Source organism: Mirounga angustirostris, unplaced genomic scaffold (genome assembly GCF_029215605.1).
Source record: "Mirounga angustirostris isolate CCGP_5_RB_7025 unplaced genomic scaffold, mMirAng1.0.hap1 SCAF_1, whole genome shotgun sequence".
NCBI lineage: Eukaryota > Metazoa > Chordata > Mammalia > Carnivora > Phocidae > Mirounga > Mirounga angustirostris.
The window spans coordinates 201605726-201620791 of record NW_026991709.1 but is presented as its reverse complement, the minus strand read 5'-3'; the positions used below and the strand labels follow the sequence as shown (position 1 = coordinate 201620791).

The 15066-nt window shown below is 57.0% G+C and overlaps 1 protein-coding gene across 8 annotated transcripts in view; it reads right to left on the bottom strand.

The window, feature by feature from the left end:
* The window catches only part of ZDHHC3 (zinc finger DHHC-type palmitoyltransferase 3), a 55643-nt gene that overhangs the window by 10143 nt on the left and 30434 nt on the right, over nucleotides 1-15066 (bottom strand). For 6 of the 8 annotated variants that reach the window (XM_045862607.3, XM_045862604.3, XM_064597108.1 and 3 more), the window contains 5 exons: nucleotides 12999-13123; nucleotides 6763-6859; nucleotides 6015-6096; nucleotides 5809-5904; nucleotides 1984-2114 (listed from right to left, as the gene is read on the bottom strand). In XM_045862607.3, coding sequence (XP_045718563.1) covers nucleotides 1984-2114; nucleotides 5809-5904; nucleotides 6015-6096; nucleotides 6763-6859; nucleotides 12999-13123 — 531 coding nt within the window. The remainder of the gene's footprint in view (nucleotides 1-1983; nucleotides 2115-5808; nucleotides 5905-6014; nucleotides 6097-6762; nucleotides 6860-12998; nucleotides 13124-15066) is intronic. The other 2 variants (XM_064597100.1, XM_054504822.2) reach the window with 1 other exon arrangement.

The following is a 15066-nucleotide window of genomic DNA, read 5'->3' as shown; positions in this document are numbered from 1 at the left end:
TGTGGTCCCACCAGCCTGGGAGGTCAAGAAGCCCCCAGCCTAGCGGGGCGGGCAAGGCAGACCTGAGAAGGTCGACCAGGAGTCAGAGACCGTGGGTGAGGGGAGAAGCCACCACAGAGGAGGAAGGAAAGGGATTAGTAGAGGTTAGAGGGGCTGCCTGGACAGACAGCCAGCCCCGGACATGGCAAAGGTCTTCCTAGTGCTCCTCTGGGAAGAATCGAGACCAGAGGCCACCTCGGTGGTTGTCCAGAGCCTGGGCTGTTCCCCCCACTGAGTCTCACAGGAAAAGCAGGCTGGGGAGGGAGCCCGTTCCCTCCCTTCTCCCCTCTTCCGATGGAGCTGGTCAGCAGGCAGGGCCTGAGGATGTGCCCTTGCTCGGAGAACAGGAGAGAAGGGGCCTGGCAGGAGCCTGGCCGAGGGTCTGTCTGCCGTGGTCTCTGGTGAGGACGAGGAACCGGGAGGAGTCGGGAGGGGCCAGCCTAACTCAAGTCTCTGTTCAGGGCCAGGGAGCTGGGAGGGTCCAGGCCAAGGGGAAGACACGCTTTCCCCAGACATGCCCTTCCTTCTTTTCTGCTTTCCTTTCCAACACAATTCCCTTTAGGAATGGCCTGGAAGGAGAAGAACAGCTAGGGCCAGGGCTGTGTGTGTTTTCTTTCTGGCTCCCCCAGACCTCGGCCTGTGTGACCTGGCCGCAGGCAAGAGTGGGCCGGATGGTCACCTCTGGGTTCCCTGTGGCTCTTAGGCAGAGAAGCTGGTCACACCTACTGTTGGACACACAGCCAGGTCTACACTGTTGGCTACTATTTTTACAGAAACTCTTACAATGATATTATTATAAAAGATTTAAAAAGTTGCTCAGAGCCCCCCCGCCCCATTCTAAACCATCGGGAATTCCCACAGATCCAAAAGATGGTGGCTTGGCGGCCAGGGAGTGCCAAACCCCGGATTTTCCACACCCGCAGGGAGGGGCCTGGGTGGCAAGGAGTCTGTCTCCCTACGAGCCTCCATCTGATGCTGACTAATCTGCAGGCCCAAAGCCGCCCCACAGGGCCTTAGATGACTGCCACCTGCCACCTGAGGGGGACCTTGGGAAGCCAGGAGGAGTGCCAAGAAGGGCCCAGGACCTCATGCCTCTCCTCCTCATACCAAACTAAGTGCTGCCCCTTCCTCCCGGGGCTCCTCACCTGGAGCCCAGAGCCAAAAAGAAAGAAAGGCCCACATCACAGCAATGGACTGACCACCTTGAGACTTTTGGACACTTAGGACAGACAGGTGGCTGTGGCACCAGGGGACTGGGCTCCAGTCCTGCCCAGCCAGCAGCCTCGAAGTTCCCAGCGAAGGAACTGTGGGTAAGGTGGAGGTAAGGGTTGGGGCACAGGGGAAGGGCAATAGACGAGGACCAGAGCCGGACCAAGCAAAGGTACCCAATGGCCAGGTGAGTGCTTGTGGCCCACAGCTCAGGGATGCTTGAGGCAGGCTGTTTCCTGACTCTGCCCTCTGGACCTACGCATGGAGTCACCTACTCCAGGAAGTTGACCCTGCCCATTTTAGCTGGATTCAGGCCCCCTTTGTCCATCATCCTCTCTCCAGGCCTGTAGTCCTCAGATGGGAAGGGTGTCCCTGTGCCCAGTAGAGTGCCTGACACAGCACAGTGTGTAACAGAACCATCATGGGAAGAGGGAAGGACTTTTGGCAAAGGGCACCCTTCACCAAGGCTGCTAGGCCCCATTCCTGGTGTGACCTGCTATGCCGGCCGCAAGGGAAGGCGTGTGTGTGTGTGTGTGTGTGTGTGTGTGTGTGTGTGTGTGTGTGTGTAAGATCCAGTGTCACTGCAAATGGAGGGATGTGGCCTGCACACCTCGCACCTGGGCCTTGGTCACTGGGCTCCCAGGTCTGGCCTGCATGCAGCCCTCCCAGCAGCACCTGCCCAGGGTCCTCCCCCAAGCCCAGGAGCGGAGGTGAGGGGGCAGGCTGCCCGCTTACCGTTTCATCTGTGCAGATGGAGTGCACCTGCGTCCCAAACATCACAGATGTGAAAATGAGAAAGAGCAGCCCCTCAAAGCACAGCAGGATGAGGAGGATCACTGTGGTAGGTGGTGAGAAGGAGCTGCACTCTGAAAGAGAAGGGTCGTGTGGGACTTGGAGCTGCTACCCATTGCCCGCTGTGCGCCACTCGATGTCCCCAGGGCTCCCGCCCTGCCTCCAGCCCCGCAGGACCCGGTTCCTCCTGGGTGCCATGTGTCCCTGGCCTCCAGGCCAGGGAGGGCACCATGCTGCCTCACATCTGGCTGCACCAGCACTCCCTCGGGGAAGCCCTTCTCCACAGGCCAGGTCCCTCCTGGGGCTTCCCCTCCTAACACCTCTTAACTGCTGCTCTTTTCCTGGCCAGGGTCTGTATCCTGCTGCCGTGCACAGTGCCTGGCACATGGAAGGACCCAGAAAAGCCTCAGGGCTGAGGCATGAAGATGAAGCCAGGGGGAGCCTCCTTCCCTCAGACAGCACAACACAGGCTGGACATTCCTGCACCTCTGTCTGCTTCTGGGGGACAGGAAAGGGCAGGTCCAGAGGATCACTCAGGGGTTTTGGGATTCGAAGTCTATGAGGGGGCAGTCTGGCTACTGGGCTTGGCCCTGAGCTAGGGGTGAAACAAGCCCCCTGGGAAACGCCCTTCTCAGGAGCATCTGCATCACTGAGACGGTCAGTCCAACCGGACAGCCGCCTGGCCAGAGCAGCTGCTTTCGATCTCCCGGCCTCTCTCTGAGCCCAGGCTGCTGGGGGGGTGTGACCTGAGATAAGTCCTTGTCCCTGTCCAGGCCTCCACCCCCTCCTCCTAGAGCAGCAAGGTTTGACCAGATGTGTGGTTCTGTTTTCAGCACCAGAAGCCTCTGTCTGGACCAAGTCTAAATCAGAAGCACCCCCAACTGGAGAGAAAAGCCGAGGGAGCTGTGGGAGACGGTGGGGGGGGGGGGGGCTGAGGGAATGGGGATGACACTGGGAGACGGGGATCTGATCCCAGCCAATCTCCTGCCCCCGCTGATGGCTGCCTGGGCCTGTCACAGCCCGGCTTGTGGTGCATGTTTCTCGTTGCCCCAGGGTGCAGGCCTGTTGCCCTGGCTGGAGGGGTCCGATCTGGGAGGGCTGGGCCGGGCTTCCCTGGGTTTTGGGAACTCAGGGAATCTGGGGATGCCCTGCCGCCTCCGTCGCGGGAGCTTCACCACAATGGGCCTGGAGACACAGCGCTGTCCAGGTGGTGAGGTGAGCCACATCTCATCCAAATGCCTTTATCTCCTCACGCTTCCCTCGGAACTCAACAATGCCTGCGGACACTTTCCCCTCTGGCTTCCTTGCTGGCAGGGCCTGGGTGGGCTGGCCCCGGTCGGCTCCAGGTGTGGCAGCCGCCTGCCTGGCCGCTGGGTGGGGCGATGGGCAGAACGAGGGTTCCACAGTCAGGCAGGCACAGCAGGGTGAGGATCCTGGAGCCGACTCCCCACCATGAGCTCTTGCTAAGATGCCCCCACTAATAATCTGTGGCCCCTGCATCTTTCCTGTCCCGCACCCCATGGAATCATGTTGTTCCTGTCCTTGCTTGCTGTCTGCCTTGCCCACACCTGCAGCCCCAGGAGGCCGGGGCTTTGGCTCCCTGCTGTACAACCAGCCTTGCAGTGGTGCCCGATAACACAGGACTGTGGGCACATGGCTGGGGCTCTCTGCGCTTTAGTTCTCCCTTCGGCTGGGTGGCGTGGCTGAGAGCGCACGAGAACATCCGCACAGGTCGGCCCGGGCCCAGCATGAGCACATGGCCGGTGCCCCCTGGATGGAGGCGCCTTGCCCCTTCCTTCCCCACCTCGGCTGCCCCGGGGCTGGGGCAGGAGGCAGAGCCCAGCGCCGTGGCCTGCTCTCCATCCCCACCCAGCTACATGGACCCTTCCCCTCCTGGGCTGGCCCCCGGGGACTATGAACGGAGTTGGGGAGGCAGGAACCAGACCCAGGAAATGTACAACTACCACTCTACCCTCCGTTAAACCTCAACTCAAAGCGCCCTCATTCTGGGGACACCCCCTTCCCTTCTTACACAAGCTGGACGTGAGACAGCTCGGCCACGGCTGAGCAGTCACGGTAGTCGCTGTCACACTGGGCCAATCTCAGGCTTCCACTCTGGGGACTGTCCTCCTAGCCTAGCAGCCACAGGCACCACTACCTCGACCCTCTTCCATCAGGAATCTTGACTGAAGACCACCAAGAACCCTTAGGGAGGACCCTGGGCCCCGGGGTCATTGAGGCAGGGCTGGAAGAGCCCGCTCCAGACCAGGGCTTGAAACACGGCCCTCCTCTTAGACGTGTGAGCTTGGGGACTGCCTAGACCCCTGCGAGCCCCAGCTTTTGTCACCCACTAAGTGGGAGCCTCTCTCCTGCCCTGCGGGCTTGTCGTAAGGTTAAAGTAAGGCGCTGCTCACCACGCCCTGTGCACCCCAGCTGGCTCTCAGCGCTCAGTACTGACATGGCCCGTCAGCTGTGCTCTGAAAACAGAGACCTTCTGCCTCATAGACGGTCCGGGGCACACTCATCACTGCCTGAGTCTGTTAACCCGACAGCGGTGGGTGGGGGGCAGGGGGCGACGGGTTGATGAAACGTCCTTGTCAGACTCCACTGCCAAGTTGCCAAGGCCACATCTGGAGTCGGACTGGATGGCCAGGGCCTAGCAGGGTGTGTGCACTCGCAGAACATTTACCCAGGAAAGTGCTGGGGCCCTGCCCAGCTCTGCAGCTTGACCTTCCCCGTCTGGCTGGTACCAGAACTGCAGCAGGCACAAAAACTGGGAGGCACAGTGACACCGACTGAACCGTGTCACCCGCAAAATTCACAGGTGGGAGCCCCACCCCCCATGTGATGTTATTTGGAAATGGGGCCTTTGGGAGGTGATGAGGGTTAAGTGAGGTCAGGAGGGGGGTCTGTGGTGTTTTGTCATGGCAGCCCCAGCTGACTGAGACTCATGGGGTTCTCCTCCCCTAGGTGGGGCCAGGCCAGGCCGGGCAGGGGGCAGGTCGGGAGCTAGAGATCCCATCCTTCCCACGGCCTCCCCAGTTCTGGGGAACAAGAACAGCAAGCTAGTGCCCAAGAAGACAGTACGTACAGGAAGAGCGAGGTTCTGAAAGGTGGTGCAATGGAAAAGGAGGCCCATCTGATGCTTCTGCTCAAGATGTTTGTCTCACGGACTGAGTGTGCGTGTGTGAGTTCTCGCCCAGCACGTGGCCTCTCTTAATTCCTCCAGCATCTATTAAAATTTTGTTCTCTTCTCTCTTATTTTTATTCTTCTTTAAAATCATAAAACTGCATTTGTTTTCCCAGCATCTATTTTTTCCCTCAGGGTCTGTGTGGTCTCCTGGCTGGAGTTCCTTCCTCAGCGTTTGTGCGTGAAATGGATTCCACTAAAGCAGGAAGGAGCTGCTCTGCGATCTCAGTGTGGCTTGGTGAGGAAGCAGTTAAAAAACACCCACAGAAAACAAAAGTTCAGAATAGAGTTCTGTGAGATTGGAATGAAATGACTTTTGGTTAAAGTGCCTCTTCTTCTTTTTTTTTTTTAAGTAGGCACCACACCCAGCGTGGAGCCCAACGTGGGGCTTGAACTCACGACCCTGAGATCAAGAGTCGGACGCACTCAACCAACCGAGCCACCCAGGCGCCCCTAAAGTGCCTCTTCTTAAAGACAAGGAGACAAAGGTTCTCTCCCTGGCAAGGCTCCCGTGCCCTGGGACGTGCTTCTTGCAGGGCACGCTTAGGCTAGAGGGTCTGTCCAGCTCACTACTTTACCTGTGGAACTGACTTTAGGGGGCTGCTTTTTTTCATGAAGCGAGATTCGGGCCTCTGCTGTCCCTTCCCTGGTCAGTCCGTAGGCTTGCAGCAGATCTAATAAAATGGGGTTGGCCCCTGGCACCATGACACAAACCAAGAGCCCGCCCCCCGTGGGTCGCACACTGTCCCTTGGAGCAGGATGGGGAGTTCTGGCACATACTCACTTGTCCAGTCTTCTTCAAAGCAGTGCAGAAAGTGGAATCCCACCATGATGAGGGCATGCAAGGAAATGAGAGCTATGTACATCTGAAACAGGAAAGCAGGGCAGATGCCGTTGTTGTGAGAACCTTCTGACAGTGCGGGTTCCTGGGACAGGGGTGCTCAGGACCTCCCATTCCGGAACACTCAGTAAGGCTGAGGGCTGACTGGGAGAGAGCCAGGAGGCCTCTGGTGATTCCCCTAGGGGTCTCCCGCCCTGGCTCTGGGACCAAGGTGAGTGTGTGTCGAAGAAGAGACAAGCGCCCGTCGCCGGGTGTGACCTGGGCTCTAGGTGGGCCAGGGCGTTCCGGGCCGGTGGCTGCCCTGCACTTGAAAACTCAGAGTGCTGACTGCCAAGGGCTCTTCCAGCCCTCTTGCTAAATCTCTACCTACCTGCAGCTGAGGGAGGGCTTGCAGTCACCACCAAAACTGGCTTCTGTAGCTACTTAGCCTGGACACTTTGGGTGGGAGCCCAGCACACAGCCCTTGCTTAGAGACGATCGCCTCGAGCCAATGTGCTAGGTGCTCAAGTGGAGGGCTTAGGAACAGGCACTTGTTGAGCCCAGGAGCGCTCTGGCGGGAAGGCGGAGGCCTACGCGGCCAGGCAAGACTCCGAACCAGCAGCACAAGACTCTGCGAGTGCCGAGAATTTTCGAAGGACCGAGCGCTCCGTTGCTCCGCGGAGGGTGGGGCAGGCCTGGGAAGCTGACTTACTGTAAACAGGACGAAGTACTTCTGGTTGTTCTCGCCGACACAGTTATTGACCCAGGGACAGTGGTGGTCCATCTTCCGAATACACCGCTTACAAACGCTGAAAGGGCCCATAAGGCAGACCTTCAGGGGTGTCCTCACGGCGGCAGGGGCCCGAGGAGAGCAGAGAACCTACCCCCCAGCTCTACTCCGAGCACAGGGCCTCCTCGGGCACTGCCTGGTGAACTGCTGGGGGTGTGGCAAGGAGCCTGGAAGGCGGGGTCAGGACCCCCAGGGTCCCACTCATTCCCAACAGGGGACAGTCACTGGCCAACAAGGCCCCTTCTCTTGTTTGACATGAAACAGGGTGGCACCGAGGGGCTGAGCAAGAGGCTGCTCTCTGGTGCTCACAGTGAGCCGCAAGCTGGTTTACTGAGAGGATAGAGCGAAGAGGCGGTTTACAGAAAACAGGTACTCCCAACTTCCCGTAAACACCCAAAACCCGAGGGCCAGGGGCCAGCTGGGAGGGTGTGGCTGACCGCAGAGGGCGCTGGGAGAGGAAGAGTGGGCTCAAGGGCAGGATGTCTTGAGGCAGGACGTGCCCCTCAAGAACCTTCCAGCTGGAAGGTAACCACCACTTAGCTGCAAAAGCAGAATGCATTTGAGCTGAAGTGTTGATGAGAAATCCCATTAATTTGCAAATTGCTCACTTGTAACTGGGCTCCTTTTGGGACTGGGACTGTTTCAAGCTTATCCGACAGCAAACATCCCTTTTTGGAAAAAATAATCTGAAACAGGAGTGCAGGTTCCTGGGGGCGTGAAAGCACCTACTCCCCAAACTCGGGTTTAGACACACCCCGTTGCCAACAGATAGCCTCACCAGATATGGGTCCTGTCTCAATTTAACATAGGCTCCTTGAAATGATCTTGGGGGTGTCATTTGTTCAAAACAGTTTTAAATACTGTAAATATAAGCCCGGGAATAATACAATTAAAGTGTTTTCTGTTTTGAAAGCCCCTTGGCTCACACCAGCTTTTCTTTCCACTAGTTTTCACAGCTAACTTGATCTCAGGTTCTGGGCTGTGGCAGGTGGACCCTGGTGGAAGGGCTGTGTCACGTTCCGGCGTGGGGAGCTCACACCTGCCAAGCTCTGGCTGGCCGCCCGTCCGGGCAGGGAAAGCACAGGAGGAGCTCTCCTGGGAGTGGAGGTGAGCTGCTCCCCAGACTCCAGGCCAGGAAGCACAGACCACTCTGAAGGAGAGCCCCGCGGCTAGGCCATGGCCAACTCGGAGCTGCGGGCTCATCCACACCCCAAGGGGGACGTGCAGCCTTTTCTGAGCAGGGCGTGAGCTCTGGTGGTAAGGCAGGCCTGGGCCTGCTGAGCTACCTTGGTCAGAATGGCCAAACTTGGAGCCTCGGGTTCCCCATCCACAGAAAGTGTTGTAAGGACAAGGTGAGGACTGATTGTGGGGGCCTGGCCAGTCTCCACCCTGGTTCTGTTCCACAACTTCGAAGGTCCTCACTAATATAGGGGGGAATGGGCACATCTCAGAGAGGCCGGCCCAGCTCTAGAATCTCCCTGGGAGCCAGGAGGGCAGGGGAAGAAAGAGGCATGAAAGGGACACAGACAGATATAAAGAGAAAGTCAGGTACCCGTCTCTCTGTGTGCATGTGTTACTAATTTAAAAAGTACATATGAATATGTATAGTATAGATTTCAATTAATAACACTTGTTCCCAGGATATAATTTTAAGAGTACAGACAAGTAGAGAGTGAAGACTGAGCCGCTCCCTGCATCCTGGGCCTCAGCCACCAGGCCCCACATTCCCTCTGCAGAGCCACCTTGCACGTCCTTCCTCAGCTCTGGGATCTTAGCTCCCTCCCAATCTGAGGACCAAACTCCCAAGGTTAAGCCCCTCCCTGCCCCAGGCTCCTGAGCCCTTTCTCCTCCATCTGTGCCTCCTTCTGCAAGGCGTTTCTAGTGGGTGCTCTGAGGCAGTGTTTGCTCAGCAGCAGAGAGCGGCCAAGTGGCCTGACATCCTCTGAAAGCCGCCTGAGTTTCAACGAGCTCTCAAGCAAATCCATCCTTTGCTCTCCTCCCAGCCTCTAAAGAGCCCCGGCGTGCACCCCAGGAAGTGGGTTTCACGGTGGGCTACGTGTCACTGGGCGGCCACGTCAGAGTGCCTCCTCCTCCTCCAGGGAGCAGGGACAAGCGAGCAGAGCCGCTGAGAGCAGCAGAAGTTGGCCCAGAGTGCCCGGCTCTGAGCTTCCTGTCTGCAAAGGCATGCAGTATTGTTCAGAAGCTGGCTCTGGGGCCAGGCGGGGTGCATGTGGGTGGGGAGTCCATCCATGAGCGTGGTGAGGGCCCCGATCAGGCACCGTCTCACACACGGCTCACAAAACCACCTGCCCAAACGGTTCTACATTTGGGGCTTGGAGAACACCAAGGGCAAGGCCTGCCCGTGTCCCGCCCACCTGCTCCGCCTCGGGCCCTATCCATCCTGAGGAAGAAAAAATGTGGGCCTCCCACAACCCCGGATACCCCAGTGGGGAATCGGTCACCTCAGAGCCAGCCCTCTTCCCACCCCCAGAGGCTGGGTGGGCAGCGGGGCTCCGTCCCCTCCCCAGACACCGGCCCTTTCCCTCTCTCCTCTCTGGGGCTCCTTACTGCTCTTTCCTTCCTGTGAGCACCAGCCCTCTCCTGAGCCTCCTCTTGGGCACCCCTCACTGCCCCTTTGCGAGACGCTTTGGGCAGGTGTGCTCCTGGGGCTCAGGCACCGCGGGCTGGTAGCACGTCCCAAGCTGCAGGAACAGTCGCTGCAAAGACCGAACATCTTCCACGGAGGCATCTTTTGATGTCCCTGCCTTTAGGGTTTCCTGAGCCCCTTCTGTGTTTTTAAATCAATGTTCTAGAAGAAGGCAATGCCCCTCCTTTCCCTCTTCCTCCAGGTTCCCTGCCATTTTTCAGGCCCCGAAGTACTTCCTTCAAAAGCTTGGTACAGCCTGACAAGCTCATTGGCTCACTCAGGCTCTTGGTTCTCAGGCCCCAAAGTTGCTGGCTGGGGCCCTTGCCCAAGCCTGGGTGATGGCCCACTGTGGAAACATAGCTGTGTCCCCGAGGGCCTGCGTCTCCCCCTACAGAGACACTTACCAAACTGTATCGGGGTGGAAAAGTGCACCTGCCCTGCCTGAGCGGAAGGCCCAAGGGTCAGGGCCACGTCTAATCCACCGCTACGGCCCAGGGCCAGGCCCAGGACCTCCTTAGCAAGGGGGAGCTGAGTGCAGTCCCTGAAGCTACAGATGGGGAAAGAGCAGGCCTGCAAAGCGGCTCCACCACATCAGACTGGGACGCCCGGCAGGGCACGAGCAAAGAACAAAGCTAGAGGGCACCAGGTGGACCCTGCTCCACGTCCAGGTTTTCACCCCACACCTCCTGCAAAAAAGCGTCTACCACATCATGGTCCCAGCTCTGCAACAATGTTGGGTGAGGAAGCCTGGTGCGGCGGCGGCGGAGAGAACACTGCTCTCAATCCCCATGTGGGGCCCTGGGCAAAGCAACTTAGCTTCTCCGAACTGCCCTCTGCAGAATTAGTCCACATCTCCCAAGGTTAGAGATGATGTAGGTAAAATGATTTAAAAACAATACTAGTGCTACATAAATTTTACCGGTGGTCACAACCATGAGAGAGACAACATAAGAATCTGGCAGGGACCCTAAGCCATCTGTGACTGTCTCAGCCTCAGCGTGTTTGTGGGGGTGGGGGCTTTGGGGAGGGGTGTGAGGCTTTGCCAGGGGCACAGGTCTCCACCTCTTTGTGCAAGAGCAACCTAACCCTTAAGCCCAACACCATGGCTGTCCACGTTAGCATGAATGGCTCCCTCTCCAGGATTTCCACAGGCCTCCATGGTCCTCAATGCCAGGATGAAAGCAGCCCGGCGTTCCAGAATGCCTCTCGGTGGAAAGAAGACGCACCCACACACCACCGGCCTGGAAGGAACATCTACACATCCAGGGTCAGGGAGCATCTGCGGTCAGGGAATGGGGATGGATTTAAATTCCACGGGGCTCTGTTAGGAGGACAGGATGCAAAGAGCCAGGTGCGCACTCACGCACACAGACACGCGCCTTCACTCGAGCAGGGACATCGACTCCGACTCTCTCGAGCCAGGCGGCAGGCCTCACGGCTTAAGCAGTCATAAACCCAGCTCTGTCTGGTGTGCTGGGGATGGTGCTTATCCCGAACTGCGGGTCCCCAGATGGCCTGGGCCGCCGCAAGCCCTCCCAGAGAAGTGGTCATCAGCACACGCTTCCTGATGCGGGAGCAGGCGACACACAGGCATCCTCACTCGACTTCGTCTGAATCAGCAGCTCTTGTTTTGCTCAAGCTGATTTGTTTACTAGCACTCAAGAATACCTCCCTCGGATCATCCTGGGGAGAGAGGCGAGGAGGAGGCGGTGAGCAAAATGCCAGGCAGTGGAGGCAGCCGAGGGCTCAGGGAGGGAAGAGAAAGAACCACTGTGGTCACCCGAAAGTTCTTTCCTACAAAGCTCGAGCCTCCCTGTTGCTGGTTCAGCCTGGAAGCCCAGTGCGCCCGGCCACTTGCACACGCCTCTACGAACCAATGGCTTCTGTCGGGGGAGCCAGCGGACTCCCACAGTTATTCATATCTCACCCTCACGACAAGCTGCCGGACAACAATCCCCTTTGCAGAGGACAGAGCTGAGCTCGGAGAGATGTGCTGCTTGGTCTGTGGCCCCACAGCGTGGCGGGGGCACTGCTGGGCTTCCAGCGCTGACCTCTCTAACTCCGAGGCGGGAGCCTGCTCAGCACACTGGGCTGCCCAGAGTTGGGGCCTGGGGAACCACGTAAGCAGACGGGGCCCCTTCACTCAGGCGGTGAAAACAGCTGGCTTCCCATGCCCCGGGTAACAGAAAAGGCTAGACAGGCGCCTCCACCCCAGGCACAAGCAGCAAGCCCTGAATTCGTCTGTAACACAGATCTCAGAGGTAAACTGGCCCCACGCTGGGCTCGGCTTCTCCAAGCTGCTGGAAACCCCACGGGAGACAGCAACTAACATAGGCCCTGTCCAAGCTCCTCAGCCGTCACCCTCAAGAGGGGCCAACTAGTTGGGGAGGTCGCCGTCTCTCTCTGACAGAAAGACATAAGTACAATTCCATCAGACCACACAAGTCACCCCCAAACCGGAGTTCTAGTGGAAAGAGCCCTGGACCGGAGCCACAAACACTGGGCCCCACGCCTGTCTGTGGCTCTCACCAGGGGTGTGAGCTCGGTGTGCCCCTCCCGGCACCCCCCCCAGTCTGAGAAAAGGACCAAGTGACACCAAGTGTAATTTAGCATTTAAAGTCCCCTTGTAGTGATAAAATGCAGTTTTTAGCTAGATGCCTTCTCGTTGAGAAGACTCAAAACAACAAAGACATCTGAAAACCAAAGGGAAAAATCACCACACATGAGATGGGGAAATGGCTTTTGGGGCCGAATCCTACAATTGTCACAACCTCTAGGAGTTTTGTTTTAAAGAAACGTCTCCAGGGCACCTGGGTGGCTCAGTTGGTTAAGTGACTGCCTTCGGCTCAGGTCATGATCCTGGAGTCCCGGGATCGAGTCCCGCATCGGGCTCCCTGCTCGGCGGGGAGCCTGCTTCTCCCTCTGACCCTCCTCCCTCTCATGCTCTCTGTCTCTCATTCTCTCTCTCGCAAATAAATAAAATCTTTAAAAAAAAAAAAAAAAGATTAAAAAAATAAATAAATAAAAATAAAGAAACGTCTCCATTCAGGCACAGACCCTTCGTTTCCCTCTGAAAGTCAAGTGAGTAGGGCCCACCTCTTAAATGGGTCAAGTACTGGGCACTCAGAACGATTTTCCAAACCTCGGTCTCCTGTGGCCTTAATAAATAAAGCTGTGAGGTAGGAAGAACAGGAACCCCTTAATTTTGGAGATACAGAGACAGAGGTGGAGACAGTCAAGGGCCTGGCAGGGTCCTCCGTCAGGTCTTAGGACGGGCGTCCTGAGCCCAAACCAAACGCCCTTTCCGATCTAGTGAGCTCATGGAGCTCCAATCGGGGCTCAGTCGCAGTGGTCGCGTGCCCAGAGCAGGGGACGTTCAGAAGTCCTGCTGCTGATGGCGCTCGTGCGGGAGGTGGGCGTGGGGGGTGCTGCTCCAGAGCCCGCGGGAGGTGGGGGAGGGGAGGAAGCGGGCCGGGGCCGGGGGGGGGGGGTCAGCGGGGGGCCCGTGTACCTGCAGTGGTGGGCTCGGTCGGGCTTGATGCTGCAGCATTTCGGGCACTTGTACACCACCTGCCCAGGCTTCAGCTGTAAGCTCTCGATGAATTCTTTAGTGGCATTTCCTTTGGGCACCGCCCCCTGTTGGAAAGAGAAAAGGCATCAGGGCTGGGCTTCCAGCAGGTCTGATGCTCCACGGTGCAGACGGTCCCTTGGGAGTGGCAACTACCCACACGGACAGGACAGCTTTACCCCAACAACGTGTGTGTTCAGAATTATGCCAACACCGATGGACACTTACGGACAAGGAATTTTCCGGAGGAAAAGTGAACGATTTTTCTAGAGTGAACAGTTACATTGTTCCTGATAATTTTTTATAAAGATTACTTATTTATTTATTATTATTTTTTTTATTAAAGATTTTTTTATTTATTCATTTGAGACAGTGAGATAGAGAGAGAGAGAGCATGAGCAGGGAGAGAGGCAGAGGGAGAGGGAGAAGCAGGCTCCCCGCCGAGCAGGGAGCCCGATGCGGGACTCAATCCAGGGACTCCAGGATCATGACCTGAGCCGAAGGCAGACGTTTAACCATCTGAGCCACCCAGGTGCCCCGATTACTTATTTGAGGAGAAAGAGAGAGAGAGAGAGGGAGGGAGAGAGCATGAGCAGAGAAAGGGGCAGAGGGAGAAGCAGGCTTCCCACTGAGCAGGGAGCCCGATGTGGGGCTCGATCCCAGGACCCCAGGACCATGACCTGAGCTGATGGCAGATGCCCAACTCACTGAGCCACCCAGGCACCCCATGTTCCTGATAATTTTCTATCTTCATCTTAGTGAAATAGTTTTCATTGAATCCATTCTTTCCTATGTAAATATTACTGTGAGGATTTGACTCACCGATTACTTTTTAGTCTGCGTTAAAATTTCCCAGTAACAGCTTTGGCCTTTTCGAATATTCATTGGCGGGCATCGCACCTGACAGTTCAGTTTTCCCAGGCCTAAGTTTGCAGCTCTGAACTGTTTAAACTAGAATTGGGTTTTATTTTTTACCAATCCTACTGTTGTGAAGCATCGGTAATCTATATTTGGTTCTTATGAATCCAAAAGCAACTGTGAGCACTGCCCTCAGATCTGACTAGCTTTTTGACCAGAACTGCCCTCCAATTCGCTATCCCATCCTTTTCATATGCTTGTGAATACTTGGTGTTTTGCTCTGTCAACACCTTTGGGTGGCAGACCCAAAATACCACCAGAGTCTACTGGGGCTGGTGCCCGTCTGAGCAGAAGGAAAACAGGCCGTGTCCAGGCCTCAGCCAGGTCCCAGTAACCGATCCTCACCAGGTGCCTACTTGGTGCTCACTGCTGTGGATTCAGGAATCAAACAAGGTGGCTGTCCCAGCAGGCTCCGGGTCTTTCGGAGAGTGACAACAATTCTAGAAGCCATTGTGTTGCCACCAACTAGCCAAGGCAACCACAGAAGTTTCTAGAGGTGAGGGCTTTTTTTGGTTTTGTTTAAGTAGGCTCCATGCCCAGTGCGTGGAGCCCGACGTGGGGCTTGAACTCACGACCCTGAGTTCAAGACCTGAGCTGAGATCAAGAGTCGGATGCTTCGGGCGCCTGGGTGGCTCAGTTGGTTGAGCGGCTGCCTTCGGCTCAGGTCATGATCCTGGAGTCCCGGGATCGAGTCCTGCATCGGGCTCCCTGCTCGGCAGGGAAGTCTGCTTCTCCCTCTGACCCTCCCCCCTCTCATGTGCTCACTCTCTCTCACTCTCTCTCTCTCTAATAAATAAATTTAAAAAAAAAATCTTAAAAAAAAAAAAAAGAGTCGGATGCTTCACTGACTGAGCCACGCGGGTGGCCCCTCAAGAGGTGAGGTTTAAGGATGGTCCCGAGGCACACACAGAGGTTTGCCAGGTGGGCCTGCGGGAGAAAAGGGACTGTGGCCGGCGGAGGGGCATAGGGAAAGACAAAAAGGTGAGCGTGAGCACGGCACATCTGGGGGACGGTGAGAAAATCAGCACGGCGGGGCCCCGGGCATGCAGTGGCAGCAGAGAGGCTGGACTAATGGGCAGGGGCCAGCTTGAGC